General features: G+C 38.5%; 1 protein-coding gene across 7 annotated transcripts in view; it reads right to left on the reverse strand.

Annotated features, from left to right (window-relative positions):
- Nucleotides 1-2,814: 2,814 nt before the first annotated feature.
- The window catches only part of chb (CLIP-associating protein), a 24,532-nt gene continuing 5,621 nt past the window's right edge, over nucleotides 2,815-21,725 (reverse strand). The window contains exons 2-26 of one of the 7 annotated variants that reach the window (XM_017906081.1): nucleotides 19,219-19,324; nucleotides 18,660-18,831; nucleotides 18,400-18,576; nucleotides 18,106-18,182; nucleotides 10,480-10,511; nucleotides 10,308-10,392; nucleotides 9,527-9,604; nucleotides 8,764-8,921; nucleotides 8,448-8,684; nucleotides 8,105-8,358; nucleotides 7,847-8,031; nucleotides 7,308-7,418; nucleotides 7,130-7,225; nucleotides 6,861-7,041; nucleotides 6,545-6,779; nucleotides 5,838-5,903; nucleotides 5,337-5,668; nucleotides 4,927-5,230; nucleotides 4,687-4,850; nucleotides 4,472-4,610; nucleotides 4,256-4,388; nucleotides 4,032-4,191; nucleotides 3,745-3,958; nucleotides 3,477-3,683; nucleotides 2,815-3,395 (exon numbers count right to left, since the gene is read on the reverse strand). In XM_017906081.1, coding sequence (XP_017761570.1) covers nucleotides 3,192-3,395; nucleotides 3,477-3,683; nucleotides 3,745-3,958; nucleotides 4,032-4,191; nucleotides 4,256-4,388; nucleotides 4,472-4,610; nucleotides 4,687-4,850; nucleotides 4,927-5,230; nucleotides 5,337-5,668; nucleotides 5,838-5,903; nucleotides 6,545-6,779; nucleotides 6,861-7,041; nucleotides 7,130-7,225; nucleotides 7,308-7,418; nucleotides 7,847-8,031; nucleotides 8,105-8,358; nucleotides 8,448-8,684; nucleotides 8,764-8,921; nucleotides 9,527-9,604; nucleotides 10,308-10,392; nucleotides 10,480-10,511; nucleotides 18,106-18,182; nucleotides 18,400-18,576; nucleotides 18,660-18,831; nucleotides 19,219-19,324 — 4,107 coding nt within the window. In that variant the 3' untranslated portion in view covers nucleotides 2,815-3,191. Of the gene's footprint in view, nucleotides 3,396-3,476; nucleotides 3,684-3,744; nucleotides 3,959-4,031; nucleotides 4,192-4,255; nucleotides 4,389-4,471; nucleotides 4,623-4,686; nucleotides 4,851-4,926; nucleotides 5,231-5,336; nucleotides 5,669-5,837; nucleotides 5,904-6,544; nucleotides 6,780-6,860; nucleotides 7,042-7,129; nucleotides 7,226-7,307; nucleotides 7,419-7,846; nucleotides 8,032-8,104; nucleotides 8,359-8,447; nucleotides 8,685-8,763; nucleotides 8,922-9,526; nucleotides 9,605-10,307; nucleotides 10,393-10,479; nucleotides 10,512-10,639; nucleotides 11,105-12,034; nucleotides 12,201-18,105; nucleotides 18,183-18,399; nucleotides 18,577-18,659; nucleotides 18,832-19,218; nucleotides 19,325-21,725 lie in introns of those variants that run through there. The other 6 variants (XM_017906080.1, XM_017906084.1, XM_017906082.1 and 3 more) reach the window with 6 other exon arrangements.

A 21,725-nucleotide genomic window follows, 5' to 3' on the forward strand; every position in this document is an offset into this window, starting at 1 on the left:
TAACAATAATAATAATAATAATAATAATAATAATAATAATAATAATAATACCGATTACCAAAACGGCCATTCCTCATTACAGAGAAAGGAAATGTTCCTACAATTTAATTTTCATACGCCAATTCGATTATTGACGCCACACGGTTTCACGTGAAAACATATATCCTTTTTACATCGCAACGATTGTTCACGACAAACATCTTCGTACTTAGTCACTTCCGTCTAATCGTATGTAACAATTAAAGCGTGTCTCATTTTTAGCAGATATCAAGATACGTTGATCTTCATCAAATCATAATGAATTGTTTTTGTTCTTGTTTTCCATTTCTTCTTTTATCATCGCTTCAAATAAAAAAGCAAAAGTACACCGCCAGTATAAGGAATAATTTTATACGTATGGACTAAATTCATATAGCCTGATCATCGTCGTGATGCAAATGGAGTGGCAAGGATTTTCATAATATATCATAATATGTTCATACCTACGTATCATACACGCATTAGTAAATATAATATAAATCCTGTTGTCAATAATAATGTTCAAAAACTTAACAAAACAAGCTTTCCTCTTTTTTTTTCTTTATAAACGATCGCGACACTACGCAGAGTCCAGCAGTGCCAAGTTCCGCATTCTCAGCACGACCAACGCTGCAGGCAGTGACGGTGAGCTACCTAATCCGTATTAATATTACAATTAGGTTCTATATTATTTAATAATATGTATATATATACACGATCCGCACACACCAGGTCAAACCCTAAATCATTTTTAAATAATACGATGATGACGAACGAATTGCGAAAAGGATATCGACAAACTTAACGTTAAAAGGTTTATATTAAAGAGATTGGTAATCACACTAAATCCTACAAATATCTCCACTCGTTTCTTCCCTTGAAAATTCATTCCGGGAATATTGTAAATCATCCTAGCGATTTCCCGTGAACGAAAAACTATTCATCCTGCCTGTAATCAAACCGTAATTGGTAAAAATGATCCGTGTCCGTATAATTTATCCCGCAACTACCGCAATTTATGAAAATAGACGTGACACATTATTAGACGATGTCGATGATATATGTATGAATCCACCAAAACGTATGTTCTTCGTGTTCTATGACAAATTAGCAAAATGAACACGATGAATATGATATTTTTTTTGCATCGCAATAACGAATGAGAAACTCTTAAAAGTTTGATCACTGTTTTACGCAACACCAGCAAATACAGGAGCTCTCTGGCTACTTTTGCAGACTACTACAATCGCTTCAACCATAGCTTTTCCTTTTTTTTTTCTTTTTTCTTGTTCTTTTTTTTACAAGACGATGAAAGACGATCCCCGAACAAATCTCGTCCTGACGACGCCAAAGGCACCAAGTAAAAGAAATAGTTTGACACGTGAACGTTCGAATTCAATTGCATTTCTGCCGCACATTACCGATACCACTTTTGGCACTATTTGGCCACCTATTGAAAATCGGAACACACCTGGAAACATGTTTTATTATATTGAATTAGGTGAGACTACGGCTTTAATCTTGAAAATACTTATGCGTGAACGTAATTTATGCATAATATTCACGTCTGAAGAATATGGTCAAATTTAATACACAGTATCTATTTCATTTTTCCTTTTAATACTTCGACGATTCACTTTCAATTTGATCATGAAATTATTCTGTTATTTCAACCTATTAGTAAGAAAAGACGAAGGGTGATCTATATATTTAAATATAATTTTATCCTTATATAAATAAAACAAAAATGACAATGGCACAGAATGTTACTAAACTCGTTATGTTAGCTTTGATTTAGCATTTGTTTAATTATTGGCAACGTGACGAATAGTTTAAATATTAACGTTAGTTTCGAATATCGTTCTCCTAATCATTCCTACTCTAGTTTTGCTGATTTCGTCACATGTAATCTCTCTCATTCACTCTATCGCATTCTCCCGGTTTCTCTCGCAAACTGTGTGTTCAAGTATTATTCCTGTTTTTTCCCTCAAGAAACTTCCTACTATCTTGCCTGCATCTCTTGGGTCATTGTGCGTCCTTGGAAATCTGACTAGCACACGGATTTTGAACAAATAAATTCATGATTTCTTTTTCGACATTTCGATTTACATTTATATAAAAGCTCTCGTGATAACCGTATTATGCGTACATGTAAATCATTAACAAATACAATACTTGTACGAGCTTTCTGTGTTTTGTTAATGCTGAAATGCGAAAAAAATATTTTATATGAAATTTATTCATTCTCACTGATCGTACAAAGGCGACATCAAATACATCGCCCGTTTTCATTTTGAAATTTCCACGATGATACCTTTGAGTCTTTACTTTTCTTCTAACTTATTCATTGCAAGGTGCACAGCAATCTATTGCCACGTGCGATACTATTAGCGATGTTTGTAAATCGGCGAACAAGCGTATGTATTTTTACACAATGTTTCTCGGTATCAGTATAACTGGCATTCACGTACATTCTGCTTATAAAGAATATGAGTCTCTCGGCAGTGATGTCGCACTGTCATCTCATATTTTTATTCAGTTCGGATAGACGTTTAAGTCAGTGGAATCACATTCCTGTTAAACTGTCGCAATCAACTCTAAGAGATGCACAACAATACACTGAAATACCTAAATATATACAATAATATCCTAACAAGTAGCGAACAAAATTCAAAGTATACAAAATCACAAAGTGGACAAGAGGCACGATACTATTTTTCACGAGTTTCATAAGATACAAAGGAGAGATTTTTATTAAAGCTTTTCTTCTTTTTTTCATGAGAAACAACGCTGCAACTTAATATCAAGATGTAAACGTATGAATAAAAAATACACATATTACGAGTGAATAAATCTTACGACTAAAGCGATTCTTTCTTTGCAACAGGTATAAATTTTTGGCAAACAAAACAATATGCGTAAATAACTTGCATACTACTTGTTTTTGTGCAACATCACTGTCAGGAGTTCAGGTATGTCGCACACACCTTGTCGTAAAATCATACGGATCAGTCTATCATAATCAAAAACTTCGACAACTTTCGATCGTTCAATGGTAGACGTCACGGATTGGACTTACTGAGGAAGCTAACTAGCATTCGTTCATGCCTTGCACCCAAACGAACAAATCTTTTAAGTATCGCGATTCTAAGTGTCGCGGAATTTGATGTTAGTTAATTCTTGCTATTGCTACGTGGACTTGCTGGTTGACTGTTCGCTTGTTGCGCGCGTTGTATGTAAATATTTAAAAGCTTCAGTTTACTGGTATATAAACAGCTGAGATGAGGTTTTAAAACCTCTTCACCAACTGCCAAGTGTATTGCTACCATACAAAATACAGCACTTTTGCGTACTGCACTTTCGTTATCGTCGTACGCCTGTTCAGAAATATAATAATTAATCTCGTATATTATATACAGAAAGTAAATTGGGCATCTATAAGACATATTCCAACTTACTTTTATAAGACCGGGCATAACCTTTGACAAATGGGGTTCTATTGCATCGCGACCCCAATGTTCCACAACTTTGTGAAGCATTTTTATCGCGCCCATATTCAAAGGATATGGTTCAGTAGTTATTATAGTCGACACTAAATGAATTACTTGTTCCGGTTTTAGGACCATTGCTATCGTTGCAGCGCATTTTTCTGCCATCCAAAGAACCTAATGGGAAGAAATGTATAGGAAATTGTTTATAAACTATGAAATTAATTTATACACTCACCGGAGATCTCGAATTACTACTACTGGAAGAATCTTGTTTTTGATCGTCTAACTTATATGTGTTAATCACTTTTAAAACCAGTAATTCAGGATAAACGGAAAAACTGTCTACGAGTTCTGGGCACTTAAGCATGTCAATTAATGTTTGAAGTACTTCTACTTGCATTTTCTTGTTATCGTTAGTTAAACTATCTAGTAACGTTTTGAGCAGTTTTCTAAAATGTAAAAATAACTAGTTAGAATTTCCGTAACTGTAATAAGAGATACGTTTCTTATTATACTGCATACTTGAAATTCTGTTTAATATATAAGGCATCTCCTTCACGAACATATAATTGAAATTCTTGTAAAGCTGATACTTTTTCTTCAGTTTGTGTCATTTTGGATTGTAATGTTTTAATCATATTATCTAAAATTTCTGGCCTCTTTATCGAATCAGGTGATGATCCTATGATAAATATTAAATAAATCAAACTTACACAAATATTTCCTTCAAATAATACTGTACGTACCATGCGTTTTGTAACCATTGTTTTCTTGAGGTAAGATGAGATCTCCCGCGATCGTATCACTTGAACCGTTAACTGTAATGTTAGTAACAGATCGACCTCTTTGTGTTGGCGAAGAAACAGAAGACGAACGACCCTAATAATATAAATAACTAAGAACATGCTTATGTGTATCTGAAATGTAGTGCATTCCTAAAACTATATTGATTATTTAATTACCGAATTGCATAATGTAAGTCCTTCCATTTTTTCCTCTACATCAGCCATATTACTAATTCCACTGTCTTTGCTAGTAGTTGCTCTTTCTAAACGTTCAAAACCATAATTTTGTATCTCTGCTGTTGTACGTCTTAAAGATCTGTGAGAAATACTTAAAAATTAAAATGACTAAAAATTATAAATTACAAGACCATTGAGTTAAGAATGTAGCTTACTTGTAAACTTCTTCTAAATTTTCATCCGCATTATCGATATCACTTTTACCTTTCGAACGTGCTGGTGAACTCTGTGCTCTTGGAGGTGGAGTTCCAGGGGATGCAGGATTACTTGAACCTGATGATTTTCTTAAGTGATTCTGCACTAATGGCAGCGCCGCCTCCTATAATGTTCAAATACATTTAATAAAAAGTAAAATTTATTTGTAACAAACATAGTCTCTGTATATAATATCTTGCCTGATAATATTTCGGTAAATCGGCTAGTAGCATAGTCACTTTTGGAGGATTTAAATTATATAGCGATATAACAGCATTTTGTGCATGTCTTCTAACATCTTGACTTTTAACATCGTTTGACCAATCGAGTAACCTTGCCAACGCTGTTCCTGCAGAATTATTAAGAGCAGATGGCTCTGCCGTTTCTGCTATTTGTGTAATGAACATGAGTGTAGCTACTTTTACACGAGAATTTGGAGTTTGTGTTGGATCTGTCAAATACCTCATTACAGCAGGTAAAAGTTGTTCGCCTGGGAAACATTCCCTAAAGAATCAAAGAAATTTAAACAATCATTTAAAATAACCCAACAATAACAATAACACAATAATCACACATATATTAACTTTGATATTCTCAAGTCCAATCTTACCTAACAACATCAAGTGTTTTGTGAATTTTCGCTTGTATCGACCCAAGTAAATCAGTGCCTAACTTATTCAAAAGTCTTGCGCATAAGACATAGAGCCAGTCACCAAGATCTTCACTATGTGTAGCTACTAATTCATTCAGTGTGTCCAAAAATAAACTAAATACTTTTGTATGTGAATCCATGAACATTTTTGTAAAAATATCCGTTACTTTGCGCAATTCCGTAGCTGTAAGCGTATTCCCATTTGAAAGAAAATGTTGCAATCCGACTAACCCTTCTTTCCTATCGCCCCAGTGCTTGTGTGCGCAATTTTCTATAATCTCTTTAATATCCTGTAAATTAAAAAGTTATTCTTCTTTATGATAATATTTATTACAAAGAATCATATAAAAAGTCTCAGGAACAATATAAATATTTTTTATATTGACTTCTTCGAAGAGTATAGTGTAAGATATCGAATATGTATGAAATAAATGGAAATGAATATTAAATTTAACAAACCTTGGGGATAGATTGATCCCACATATCACGATACAGTCTTTGCTGAGAGCCACTCCATGAGAACGACTAATACGTAGATGGACGATGGACAGATATGGAGAACAGAACGGCGCATCGCGTTAGTCCAAACCAAACAAATACGCCGCAACAAAACCAAAAGAAAAAACCAGACATGCGTTATCTACAATCTGGGGCGCTGAAAGCTTGTCTTTTAAGCTTATGGTTTAGTTCTACTCTGATTGTTGAATCCCAGAAGTAATTCTTATCCAAGTGTCTTAAGTAGATCAGTTTGCGCAAAATGGAAAATAACGCTTGTATACGAACACATAGCATATGATTATATACTCATCAGTGTTTAAAAACAAATATGTTTAAAGCAACTTTAAATTGCGTAAAAAATAAAAACTCCCAAATAAAAATAATATAGCAAGCACTTATTTTTATTAGATAAAAATTAGATAAGCATTATTTAAGTCAACATAAAATAAGAAAGCGTTATGTTACAGTAACTATATGAATCATATATCTAAACTGCTAATGCGTAAGTGATACTTGTTACAATGTACATGAAATCAATGTATTTTGTATTGGACATTGGATATTTTGCTTTATCTTAAGCAACGTTACTTTCTCTTCAACTATAATCATGACGGGATAATGGCTACTCCAATTTTTCGTCAGTGTCCACACCATTACCTGATACTTACATCGTTTGGTCGTCTGAAGCTATCCATACTTCGTTCAGAACATATGCTGCTGGTTTCACTATCATCGCTGTGGTCACCTTTTCCTCTTGGTGTTCTTGTATAATTATCAATGTTTTCGAATGTAAGCGCATCTGCTAATGCTGATTCTGCTTCTCGTGACTGTTGCAACATCTTCTGTGCCATGACCGGTCTAGATTGAGGCCTATCCGTTGGAGACATATGTAAACTTCTGCCTCTGTAATCCAGAATGCATACAAATGAAGTAAAAATAATGATTAAATGACAACATATAAAAACATAAAGGTAAATACCATACCGTATTTTACTTGCAAAACTTCTATCCATTCCAAACCTCTGTGGACTTGGTTCACGACTGTTACCAGTACTTCTGATTCCATGACCAGATAACCGTCTAGGTCTTGCAATTAACGATTCTCCTTCACGATTATACGTTGCATAACTCAGTCTTGACGATGGGGATCCTGATCTACTGCTAGCTGTTATATATAGCATAAAAATTATATTAAATTAGATTTTCTTTTGTTATAAAGATAAAAATATATTTTCCCCTTTCTCTGAACTTACGTTGAGATTGAGACACTCCGGACACTCTCGTTCTTGTTCTTGCACTCCTTTCTGGACTGGCAACAGCAGTTGTATCTGGCGATTTACTTGGACGTGCTAAATGAAAAGATTATAGATGCAACTCATTCGAAACGTATAATAATAGCACATATAAGAGATTTTATTGATGGTTACTCACGGAGGGACGCTTTTTGTCTGCTCATGTTCGCGTACATCATCCTTGCCTTAGCTCTTTGTGCAGCTTGTAAATCTATTGCGCTAGTAGACCTAACACCCGGAGTACCACGATCTGAAGAAAAGTTTAAAAAATAATTATAAAAATAGAAAAAAGGAAATGATAACATATGCATTGGGATGCAACAGTGCACGTTCTAAATCGCGGTGATCTTTTAAAGCATCGGACGAGAAGGTAACAATTACAATGATTATCAGTGGGTCTTTGGAGAATTGGGATACCAGATTGACGATAAGACCGTGGCAAGGACGGAGTACGTCTGAGCGGGCCATGTGGTTGACCCGAAGTTTGATGCAAATTTTCCGTACTACCTTCATACGTTTAATGTAAAGGAGAGTCACAAAAGCAGCATGAAAAAAAGTGAGAAGTACTTTATATATAGCACTGTTGTGTTATTTATGTCTCTGCATTTACATCTACAGCAGTCCCTATCTGTTCTAAATACTATTTGTTGGTAATTATATAAAAACAAAACGATATACCTGTAGCACTCATTACTGGTCTGGATGTTCGAGGACTAACGCTCGCCGATCTCGTGACTACATTTAAACTGTTAATACTACCGCTGTTGCTGAGAGACATCAACGATCGTTTGTATGCAGTATCGAGACTATTGAGCAGTGCTTCTGCTTGTTCTGGAAAATGGTCTTTAAATGCCCAATATGATCTGAAAATATTTGAAATGCAATCTAAAACTTTTTAACGAAGTAAACATAGAAAAAACAATAAATAATATTTACTTCCTAGCAAAAGCTCTTGCTTCCGAATCTGAGTCTGCGATACCTTTCTTGATTGTATCTTGCAATATCGTCACGTGTTTTTGTAATATTTGGGTAGGCCATATTTGTAAAATTAGATTTAGATATTCGCACGATGCTCGACGAAGGTCTTTACTTTTGTGACTTAAACATGATGTGATAATTGGCACAAAACGACTGCTATGTGTATTTTGAAGAATAAACCTTACTGCTACGGCACCAGCTGTTGCCACAACCTAAATGTGAAAAATTGTCAATGTGAGTTTTTCCATATTATCACAATTCCTTTCCATCGCCGTTGACGTTAATTAATATCAAGTCTCACCTTGGCACTATTTTGTATAAGGTTCATTAAAGTCAGTAAGACTGCTTCTCCAAAACTAGCGAATTTATTTTTTAACTGTTGACTAAGAAATGCTAAGGTAATACACGCCTCCCTTACCACTTGCGACCTAAGATCCGTGCAAGCAACTTCAAAAGCTCTTTGTATACTTTTCAAATTTTCCAAAAAGTTTTCGTAACTCGGACCATTCGCGATTATGATCGCTCTTAATTTTTTCATCTGTAAGATAATTCAATTAATATCATGTATCATTAATTTAAATTAATTAGCGTTAGATCAATGTTATCTTAATACATACACTTTCGGTCCTTTGCTTCCAATCTTTTTTATCATCACCAACATTATCTTTTATGTTTTTCATCTGCTCTTCGAGATCTTTTGCGGAAAACAAATTAACGGATGGCACATCTTCGAATGCTGTAAGGAAGGTTTCCTCGTCGACAGCACCAGCTTGACCTATATACATGTATAAATTAATTTTATACACGTTTATGTCTATATTAACGAATAAATTAAATACTGAAATACATGAACAATGTTATCTATAATGCTTACGCATAGTATAATGCGTACAATAAATTTTCAGCAAGTTTTATGAATCTTCTTATGGTAATTTAAATTTACCTTTAAATTTGTTAATGGTTTGTAAATTACAAAGATTTTCGCATACATTTTATACGATACCTTATGACACATGAGCATTTGTTAAATAGGAGTGACATAAAAAGCAGTGCAATTAGAAAAGATTACAAATGTATAGCTATCTATAGAATTTTACGCTCGCATGAAATGATGCAAATGAAAGAAGACCAAGCAACTTGTATAAAAGGTTTAAATCAAATTAAATCATTTGAATTCAAATGATGATGAATATTAACTTGATCGATTTTGAAAAATTTCTTTTTTTTGTACTTATATCATGATGGGCAATCAGAATAAGACGAGGGGAATATGACAAAAAAAGAAAAGCTAAAATCATTTAACAAAAGTATAAAAATTTGCATGAAAACCATCATGATATAATAATACAAAATTAGTAATGCCAATGAAGTTTTAGATACCCGATGTCCATTTTACTGACACGTTCCTTTTGACGGTTGTAGCCCTTGGAACCGTGGAAGGTGTGCTACCAGGCTGAGCTGTCATGCAAGCGAATAATTAGCATTCTCGTCATCGAAACGTCAACAGTTTATCGACACTTTGCCAGTACATAGTTGGAAAAAATATTATTAATATTATACGAAATGTCGAGCCACAGTAGGAGAAAGCAAGAGCTGTAATGTTAGCACGCTTCATAACACCTGTGCACTGATTGTAAGAGGAACATGTGCTTCCATAATGTTAATTTCAGTCGTTTAAAGAACAACCACGACATTCAAGTAAAATAACCAAAATACTCGTTTCGTATATAAATAAAGCACTTATAGTACAGAAAGCGCTTTGATTTACGTACAACATAATAGGTGAATAGCTAATAAAAATTTATAAATAAAAAACGTTAATTAAACGTAACACTAGGAAACTATAAATTAGACTGAATTAAAACTTTGAGATCTAATTTACATAGTACTATTTTTATCCCGAATTTTCTACACGTATATGTAAGTACACTTGTAAAGTAATTCAATATGTTACGGTTACTAATACAAATTCGGCTAATGTATCTATATATATCAGCGGACTATAAATTAAAAATTATTCCAGAATATACCTGTATCAAATAAGTATTAATATACCATGCTTAAAATAAAACAATAAAAAAAGTGATCCTTATACTTGGATGTTATCGGTTTATATACGGAATTGCTATTAACATCTGGTTTGTACAGAAACCATGTGTACCTAGAGCTGAAGATGAAGCTTTCGCTGGACCGAATTGTCCTCTTTTTGGAGGAATAGTCGATCTTTTCACAGGAGCTGATTTGATCTAAAATATTTAAATTTATCTCGCATTATTTTACGAATTTAAACTCGTAAACATATTACAGTTTAAATACTTTAAACTAATACTCACTGCTCTGTCTGTTTCATCGGTACTCTTCCCAACTGGAACAAAATATATCAAAAAGCATAAGATTACAGGGATCAATTTTAAGTATATAATAAAAATATTCAACTTTACTATGGTCAGAATGTCTTTTTTAATTAAAATTTTTTTCTAAAGGATTTTGTACCTAGATCTGGATAGAGCCATGGTGGTTTGTGAATATCACAATGGCATCCTCTTGCTCTAGCACCTGGGTGCTTAACAATATTATCCCACTGCAGAATCCATCTACTACTTGGATCCCATAGTTTTTTATCGATACTAGGATATTTTTTTAATCCTCTATGCACACAGCGATGGCTGTTCGATATCAACATGTCTGTATCGTTCATTGTAGCGAAAGAAACTTTTTTCTTTCCTTTTTTTAAATTAAAATCACTGTCTGACACGATTACGAAACAGTCCGGTATAAAGTGCAAACTGTAGATTATATTTTAACACATCTCGGAGGAACACCATCGCGGCATAAAACGTCTTCACGATGGCACAATAATTCTATGCAACCTCTTTGCATCTACAGAAATTATGCGATGCTAATAAAGATCAAACACACCGAGAAACGAGGTTTGACAAAGTTGTTAACGAAATACGACTGCAAGAGAAACAAAACAATTTTTGCCGAGAGAACGACTATGGAAAATTGAAGTTGCTCGAATTCACGCTTTTCCTTGAGGATGAAAGTGAAAGTGATTTGCATTATTCTCCAACGAGGCAAGGAATTCTCGTAACTAATTACTGACTTCTTAGTTACTTCTCCATAATCACGGAACTCGGATATACAAATTTCTATCGATAACGTTCTCCAACCGCGCGGAAATTCAAATCGTTAAAATGTACAACCGATCGACAGAGAGAAAGAGAGAAAGAGAGAGGGAGAAAGAGAAAGAGAGAGAGAGAGAGAGAGAGAGAGAGACAGCAAAAAGAAATTCCATCGGATCTCAGAATTTTATTATCCACTTTCATTTCACGAATCACTCTCTATACACCTAAATTCCATGCCTAACATAACTAGGGCTATAGTCTTCTTTTTTCTCACTTCCGCCTTCTCACTCGATAAGTATCGATAGGTATCGATAAGTAAAACAATCGAAGAGTATCGAAGGAACGCTCATGCCGCAGTAGAAGACGTCAACGATATCCGACTCATAGAACGCACCGTGTTGATTACACCAGTTTTCCATCCATCGGAATAATTATTCCGACATATTTACATACGTTGCTCGAGCAAAATGAATACCTCGAGAAAAAGTGAGTGCGATATTAATCGATGAAACGCGTAAAGTCGATAAAAGTCCGTTTGTCGAAGTCGTAAAATATCGAGCAGCAGTTCAACGTGCTAAGGTGAGAACCTAGATTTGCATTTGCGATATCACTCGTAATAAGCGCAGCAATGAGACACGAGAGAGTTATTTTCTCACGTTACAGATAAAACGCGTGGCATCCTCGTTACGTTTGGTTAGTCGAGATTTACTCAACGGTGTTCAACGTTTCCGTTTTGTGTAAGAATTTTTCTGCAACTTACAATGAAACAATCGACGACGTAGTTGGAAAAGAAAAATAAATTGCATTTCCAAGGATCATTGCGTCACAAACACACTCCACGGGCACTTACGCGTAATCCATTAGCACACACGTGTACAAGCACGAACATTTATTTATGCTTTATTATACCGATAACGAAGATCGTACAAAGATCCTCGGTTTATCGCTTGAAGAAATCACCTTCGTCGAGATACCGAGATGTCTATACATTACACGTTCTCCGCGAGGCGGAGGAAAATCGAGGATAGGTTAAGAAAATTTTCTTCAGATTCGACGAAAGCGAAGCCACTCGTCCATCACTCTCCTGTGAAAGTTCATTAATAATTCGATCGCGTGATTAGTTTTCTCAACGCTAATTTTATACCGAATCAGAGAATCGGAATATTTCTTCCTATCGTAAGATTCTTTCGAGGCAGGTTTACATTGGAAACACGTCGATCTTTGTAACGTGTCAATTCGATGATCCGCTTTCAGCGGAAAGAAATCAACCGTTGGACGATGAAAAAATTTATTCGCGTTCCACGTTTCTCGATCTCGAAACACGTCAGTCACGATGACTGTTTTCCAGGACACGATTGTCGATAGCTTCTTCGTATTTTTTCGAACGGCACGTGCCCGTTAAACCATCGCAACAAGACGAACAAAAGAATTGGCACTTTTATCGGAACAACGGACGCACACGTCGGTATTTATCCTTTTCTTGCACACGTCAACGCTGCACTACCTCGGTGCATTCGTTATCGCGCAATATCGAACTAGCGTCACAAGTGCACTCAGCGATAATTCGTAAAACGTCGCGGTCTCGTTGGAACATTCGAGGGCAACTGTCATAGCGGACGGTCCTACGACGAATCAATCATTCGCGGGACTCTACCGGCGAGATATTGTCGTAACGACGTATTTCGTCGCAGCTGCGTCTGATCAGGTAAACAAACGTGGCGAGAGAAACTGAAACGATCGTCCTTGCCCATTGTCCGTGAACGGCAGCAACACGTATCGCTTAGAACGCGTCACACTCCCGGCCAGATCGTGTTCGGCCCGTGACACAGAAAAAAATACGATCAAGATCACCGAGCAGCCCGTCACGATTCTGGGTACGTTTTCTCGGCGAATCTAGCGAAACTACTTTAAAACCTAGCTTTCAGAGACACGCGTCTCTCACGTTGCTAAATGGCGACTCGTTTACAAACTCCCGTAAGCGCTGCTTACCGTCGCGAGACTCGACTAAAGTCGGACAGGAGGAAGGGGACCTTCCCCTATCGGGTGCCCCTCGATGGGGGCCAAAGCGAGAGACCCATAACATCCGAGAATCCATCTCTCGGTTACGTATCGAAAACATTAGACAATCCGCGGCCATTTTTTGCGCGACTTTAAATATCCTCTATGCAAACATGGAGCGGTAAGTAAACGGCGGGAAATCCGATTGTCGGCCATCTTGGAATGCCGCGTTTGAAAAAGTAAACTTTATCCTTAAGTGTTACGCAACGCAAATTAGACCAGAGGATATATAGCGATATATAGTGGTTTTCTAACCGTTTTTCGCCTTACCATCTCGCTCTCCATATTCGGCGCGTCCAAGTTTTTAAATTAAGTTCGCGTTATCGATTGATTTATCACAAATGAAAGGTATAATTAAATGTGCGCTGCATTCGCGGTCGAATGGAAATAAAAAAGCCGAACGAATACGAGCGGATTGACCCGATTGCGAAAGCATCGACAAATTGTCCCCGGTCCAGGTGTAAAACAAGTGACTGATTAATGCGGTTTCATTCAATTTACAGGCGTTTGAACATTTCCACGCGCAGTCTGGAGGATCGACGATACGAGAAGGGAGAGTAACGAAGATTAATGTTGATTCAAGTAAGAAACGGGTCGTGCAATGAATAAGGTAAAATTGTTGCTGAGATGGGTTCGTGTCGAACCTCTAGATGAGGTAACATTAAGGATGTTATACCCCCTGTCGAAAATTCAGCCGCTGCCAGCTGCCGGGTTGACGCAACAAAAGATTCTGACGATTCACAATTAACGCGAACGGTGGTGTGTCGAGGTATAATTAAATTCGAGCTCTACCGCAGCATGGGAAGGAAAGTAAGTGGATCGTCGTGCAATTACAATGTTTATCTGTAATAAGCCGCCGCATGTACCGTCATCGAGATCTCCCCACCATGGCGCTGCACGAAGTTAATGCAAACAGGACCGTGAAAAAGGAGGTCCGGCACACCGATAAAGCATCGATGAAGAAATAATCTGTGGCACAGCTACTACGCCAGGGCCGTAATAACATGTTCCGAATTAAAGATGCAATTAACGTCTGCTTAATCTTCGTTCCACGCTTAAAAAGAGGCAACCTTTAAATTATCCAGTGCATGCACTCTCATATTGATTCATATCGTTTTAAATGCGCTACCGAGAGCGCCTCGGAGAGGCGCGGCAATCGCTTTGTAGGTCAGAGCGATTCCTTTAAAGTGAATGACAATTTCAAAGGATAGAAAAGTTGGTCGACCGTTTTCCCTTTGGGGCTAGGTATTCATTATTACGTCCGCCTTTACATGCATGACGAAAATATTAGTAATTACGATCATCGATGTAATTAACATAGAGCGTGCTTATAGTTTCAGAGCGAATTATACCTTCGATTCGGCGAGCTTCAGCGAACCACCACTTTGCCGCTTTAGAAATTCAATACGGATCGAGCGCGGAATAAATTATGGATAGAAAACGAGATACAGTCACGGTAATTTCTTCGGAAATCGTATTTACAGCGTCTGTCATTCATTGGTGAAAGTAACGTTATTTATTGTTCTTATCCATCGACAAGATACGTCGCTGCTTCCGATTTCCCATCGAAGAAAGCTGAATCGAGAGAGAAAAGGGAAGAGAATCCGATGTCTCGTGTGTCTTCCTGCGCGCGACTCTCATTGTTTCGCTAACAGCTCCTGTACCTACGACGCGAGAGTCATCGAAGGAAAAGAAAAGCGATCAATGACAATTCCATGGAACAGTTGTTAAATGTTGCTAAGGAGAAGGAGAAGAAGAAGAAGAAGAAGAAGAAGAAGAAGAAAAAGAAGAAGAAGACGAAGAAGAATCGTCCACGCGAACAGCACGCTTCAAATACGATAATGCTATCCTCGCGATTACATAATACTACGTACACATTCTGTACACATTATCTGTGGAATACATGGTTTTATCGTTGCAGGCAAGCCGCGTCGCGGGTCAAGCAAACAATTATTACCCCATTAAGGTAATTAGCCGGTTAATCTTTTTTTCGTTCAGAGCCGGCCGAGGGGAAGACGTTTTGCTTGATTTGGAGAAGCAAGAGATCGTTTACACATACGATACACTTTCTTCACACCGATATTGCCGGAGCTACAAGAAAGCGTGTACAATGAACGATGAATCTTCCCAGCCAGGCCGTTACTTTCAATTTTCTTGCGTTCCGATGCTAGTACCCGCTATCCACCGGGAGCACGACGATGCTGGTCTCTCTAAAATCGCGGCTTTTGTCAATAGGCTAAGCGTGAACGTTGTTTAGCTCGCGCAGAATGTCAGCGAGAGTCGACAGGAGAGGATAAAAAGGGCATCCGTGCGCTATTCCGCGTTTAATATCTGATCATGCACACACAACAGAACGGTGCACCGTAAAACTGAGCACGGTGAAGATAAATCTGCGTTACCACCCTACCTTTCACTTCTCCCGTGCACGTGTACACGCGTCTCGCGCGCTGTCCTCAGGGTAAGGTCGCACAATAAGAAGGCGAGTTCAAGCTGAACGGTGTGGGTGCTAATTTCGATCGAGCAGTGAAGGGTAGGGTGAATAATCTCTTTCCCGAGAAACCGGTGCCGCAGAAATACACCTTAGAGATTCCTATCGTGGTTCGCGGAGGAAAAACACGGTACCTCACCATCGGAGATAGGAGTAATCGATTAAACGAACCATTAAACCATCAGAACGAAATTATGAACTGATCCTGTAAGGAATACCTGTTTCGGTATAATACACGATACGTTATAAGAAGACGGAGAAATCAGACGGTATAATTGCGATTCAGCGTGAACCTCTAACACAGGCATCCCCCCTTGCAGCGGGTCACAGGGAAAGAGAGAGCGAAAACGAGACTTATGCAAATTTTTCGTAGCGCCGTGTTCGCTCAACCTTTCCGTGTCACACACCACGTACAAGGATACTCGTGGCGCTAAGCTGTGTGCGAATACACCGTGCAAATTCCGCGCAACCGAGAAAAATACCCGCATTATCATACGACAAGAGCAACGCGGTTCAAGATGCAAAAATCTTTGGCCTAAATACACTCGTTCTGTCCCTTTCCATAAAGAAGTAACAGACGGATCCAAGTGGTAAAAAGGGTATGGATTTTTTCAACGATAATAATAATGATCTAGCCAACGACAGTGAGAAAACGACACCGGAAATCACGCGGAAAATCGATGCTCGTACTAGATGGTAATTTGATGTTCTATTAATATACCTGAAATCAAGCGAAGAACCGTAATTCCTCTGCCAAGCCCATGTATGACCTAATCGTGATCGAGTACCGGAGAAGAAGAAACCTATTCTGCGTTTGAACGCAGACGTCTTGTCGTTTGCAAATTCGAGGCGCGAAATAAAAATGGTTACGATCGTGGTGAGATATTTTTTTAAGGATCGTCGAACGTTTAGCGCAACGAGATATTAGCTATAGTCGCGATTAAAAATATTTTCGTTTCTAGGATGGAATATCGAGGATATTCCGACAACCTTTTCTATTTTGCTATCTGAATTGTCGCTGAAAAAGATTCGTGGATACACAACGAAGTGAGTTTTTCGAATCGAACTTTCGAGGATTACTTAAGCAAACGTATACATTCCTTCGATTTATCGTTACGTAAGATCGGTACGTACTGGTGTATTTTTTATCAAGGGACAAAGATTAATTATACAATGGAATGCATCTGCGCATCGTGACTCATCAGGAATCTCGGCTTACCCATACTTTTTACCGTCTATCAGCATCATCGAGTTGCATTTTTTTTTATCGTAACGTCAGCTTTGGAACTAATATGTTAAGTATTCGGTTGCTGGCGACATGTAATATTTCCAATCGAAATTCGAATACCCTGGCAGTAGTCTTACAATGTTACAAGGCCGTTTGTTTAAAGCAGGACAGCTTTAGTACGGTATGAATTACAGACAGCGTTTGAAACAATACACCGCCGATATTGCATAGTGCACTGTAGCTATCGGTGTATGTAATATTATGTAATATCTCGGAATAGATAACGCAAATTAGTAATCTCATTGTGTTACCCGTTGAAGAAAATGACACTTTACGCGACAGGCACAGTCACCTTTGCTCGAAAAATGGTACTTCGGTTACGGTCCGAGTAATTAAAGCATCGCTGGATAAGGTATACCATGATTTCTACGGAGTATTACGAGCCGGGTATTCGACAAAAACCATCGGCATACCTTTCACGAATTGCCCAGAAACGTGATCCCTTAATCGTCTCGGGCATCATACCTTTACCTTTTTATCTTCTTTCGCGGCGATATTACGCCCACATTTGCGAGAGAAATCAATCTCGAGAAACGAGTTACCGTCAAGTAAACTGTTACTTGGGGGGAAAAAAGAAATTGCACACTGGTTACAATCAAACCAGAAGTTCGAGCAGAAAACGTGCCAATGCGACGTAATTAAATTCAAATTGGCTATGTTTTACCGTGCTGAATTAAGCGAATATTCTTATCACGTTGAAGAACAAGCGGTCCTTGCTAAATATTCATCGTGTGTACCAGTAACGTGGACAATGAAAAAGAAAGAGGGAGAATGTGTGCAAGTGAAAGAGCAAGAGGCGAGGAAGGAAAGAACGAAGGTTGGTCTTCTCGAATGCGAAGGTATTCGCGACGCGATAGCGTTCATGGCTGCGGGATGGCAGCACGATACAGCTTGAATAATATAACGGAGGTGACGCGCGTGGCAGTCGGTTTTTATACCTTTCCTGGCTTAATTTACTGGATACCTGCTGAGAAGGAAATTCGATGGATTTACTCACCGTCCGAAGACATTGCTAGTGGCAGCAGGTCGCCAGCGGCTTTCAGCTGATCGAATTTCTCTATTAACAACAGTAATCTGTAACACAAGATCAAATACGTTAGTTTATATAAAACATACGCTTACGATACGCTTCGATATGCGTGATTAGAATTACTGATAGATTAGTATTCTCTTAAGTAAACCACAGAGAGTGGTCAACGATAAAATTGTCTGAAGTCGTCTAGAAGAAACTACTGTTTAATCTGGCATATGCAGGCGAGAAGCCAGGAATCGATTTCGCTTTTTCACTTACTTAGCTTGCGGTACGTTGTGCTTTCTCTGCAAATCAACGCGTAATCTTTCGCCAACGTGTCTGTAGATATCCGCCAGCGTGTTCAATGCAGTTTCTCGTACTTTTTCCGATGGGTCCGACAATAATTTTACGATACTCGGGATCACTCCTGACAATATCATTTCATCGGCACCGTGTCTGTAAAAAGATTCATCAGTATGTTGGATGATTTCGACGGTCTTTTAGCTATATTTCGACGGTAATTCGTAGCAGCTTCTTACTCGTTCAAAGTTGTTGTTAACAGAATTAGAGCTTCTTCTCGTAACTTTGCATTCTTGTGATTAAAAGCCGGCCGTAGTCTGTCCAGAAGTTGTTGCGGAGACATGCATCCTTTCTCCATTATTTTAAGAAGCACTAGCTGAGCCTTTTCACGTGTCGCATCTTTGCTGTCACCTATCGAACAGACATCATCGATATTCTTAATTGTACCTCCCGCTATTTAAACTAGAAACTAAAGGAAGTTAAAGGAAACGAAACTCCAGAGACCGATCAAGTGTATATTTATAACTCTGTCATAATATCTCGTCTCATAATATGCGGTTGAACTTCCGTGATTATTCCATCTATAGTTTATCTGGCAGTGATCAAAGATGCAAAGAGCATGGGATGAAGTCCAGCTAACGAAACGTTATAAAACAAATCGAGCATGTACTACTACATCTTAGTTCGTGGCTACCAATAATTCCACGAGTTTTCGACGCAACAAGTTCGTTTCCTTTATTAATAATAATTTACGAGTACCTCGAGACAAATAGGTACAAGAAACTTAGAGACACCTACCTAGTCGATCTATCGTTGGTTGAATGATAGTGGAAATATAAGGCTTGAAGTCGTGACCCATTCGATCCCCGAGGAACGTGAGGATTTCTAAACCATTCTGGACAACCTGGAACAACAGAATCAACAATCGTTAAGATCTATGCCATATATCGACGATTATAGCGGAATGATCGTCCCCTTCCGTTCGTACAGAAATCGTTCTAAATCTTCTACGGCTTTCTAGCCGACCTACCAAGGCAATCGGGGTTCGCTGGGTAATTTACTGAACACAGAAGACGTTTATACGCGTAGCTGTGACGAGAGATTAATTAACGACTCGACGAGAAAACGTGTACACGGGAAACCAGTTTGTCGAACAGCTCTGATATTCAACACGAATTGACCAAAATAGCAAAGTCGATGATTTTATTAACTTTGGGAGAACAAAGCTTGATAAAAAGCCACGAAACACGACAAGTCTCGTATCAATCGAGGAATATATTTCGAAGCGCAAGACTTGACGCGGTTAAGGGATCTAGAGTTTCCTGCACGGCGTTTACGTTGCACCACAGGGTCCAGGGTATATTGATCCAGGCAAGATAAACTCTGCTTCCCTGAAAGCTGAAAAATCGTAGACCCCCTCGCACTTTCCCTCTTGCTCGTAATTATACTTCGTCTGCAAGCCCTCTGCGTGCACTCGTAATGATTACTTCGCGTCATATTTTTCTTCCTCTTTTTTTTTTTTTTTACCTGTACGCTTTCATCGAAATATAATTACGGAGGTTTGAACGAATTACACGCATTCCGGTCTCGTGGTTGCACGCGAAATCAATAAGACCCTTTTACGCACGAGGTTCAGCGGTGAAATTCAGTAACTTGTGAAATCCATTAACCAGCACACCATCGGCTCTTAACGAACCAAAAGGAGGTTTATAATTTTTCATAAAATCCAATCATTATTTTATTTATCGTCCAAGAGAGAGTACGTCGGGTATCGTTCTGAATAATCTATTTTCTTCCCTGTAAAAATATCTCTTCTATAAAAAAATAATTACATATATATATGCATACATATGTGTATAAGAATAGAATTGCAGAAAGCAATAAAGTAATGGAAAATTTCTTATCCGTAGTGTACAGAAAATGTTGAACATTGGAAGATGAACCTGAGACTCAAGGGTGAACGAACTGCTCCTCCGGGAGGAGGACGAGCAGATCAATATAGAAAGTGCAAGTGTAGCGTTCGGTGCATTTATCGTGGTAGAACCCCTCAAAGTAAACCCCAGTCGGGCTGTCTTTGGACGATAACGAGAGACCTAAATGAATATTCCTGAGCAGCTACGGCACGCCGTTCGATTCCCAATCGGCATCGGCAATAATACTCGCCGGTCGAATCCGTGTCTCAAGTGCACACGGCAAATCCAATGTCACTGTCTGCAAAAGCGTCCATTACTCTGCGACAGTTTAAATACATTTAACGAAGCGCTATACATAGACATATAAACCTATTTTAGAGTCGCGGGGTAAACGTTCTCTCAGGGCTGTCGTCTGGCTGTGACATCATTGCTCAGCACCGAGGCTTTTCGTTTCTCTTTCTATCTTAACTTTCATATAATTAGCACACGGTTTAATCGTTAACAGCCTGGGCGAAACGCTGAACGCATCTGCTTGAACGTGTTTAATCCCTCGCGATAGATATCGTGGGGCCAGCGAGTATGCGCGTTCGAAAGCGATAATACGAGACTTCGTAGCGTTTTTCGAAAGCGACATTAAGAAAGAGAGCTGATCAGACCAGCCTCGAAATACCAGGTTCACTTGACGGAGTCGAGCATCGGCGCAACTTGAACTTTATCTCGCGAACTCGCTACTCCAACCCGGAGGACTCCTGACTCGACTCTGGTTAAGACGAGAGAAAACGTTTGCAAAAATTTGGCTGAGAAGAGCGACGCGAGTCAGCAAGAAGTTGATGACTTTCGACATCCAACGCACCTTGAACTTTATCTCTAAAATCTGCGTTCTTGGAGGCTCGGAGGAAAGGACAGCCAAGTCTAACGACACGATCTCTTCTTGACTCGCCCATCAAGTAGATCGGGAAGGAGGGATAACAATAGATCGGATGTGCACATGCTTCGAGGAGCATTGAAAGTCGGTGCGTAGACGCAGAACGCGTGGGCGAGTTGTCTGGCCTTACTCGTCAAAGTTGGGAGCAGGGCCCATTAAAACTGTTAAGACCACGTGGGAGGTAGCTACTCCTGCTCCTTCTCCTCCACCTTCTTTTACACGCAGAAGCGCCGTTCACGGTGAAATGCATTCGTACTCCTGTTGCAAACACGTGGTGAACGACAAACAGGAAAACCTATTCGAGAGAATAATCTGTTAGTTAAAACTGGCTTAGTTAAAATGGGAGCAACGATTCGGAGCAAACAGATAACGCTTTGGTAGTATTGGCTCCGAGTTGGAACACGATTTCATGGTTCGTTATCGCTGCTTATTACGGGTTGCTTATTCTTAGTTCAGCTGACACGACG

Source organism: Eufriesea mexicana, unplaced genomic scaffold (genome assembly GCF_001483705.2).
Source record: "Eufriesea mexicana isolate 0111107269 unplaced genomic scaffold, ASM148370v2 scaffold5018, whole genome shotgun sequence".
NCBI lineage: Eukaryota > Metazoa > Arthropoda > Insecta > Hymenoptera > Apidae > Eufriesea > Eufriesea mexicana.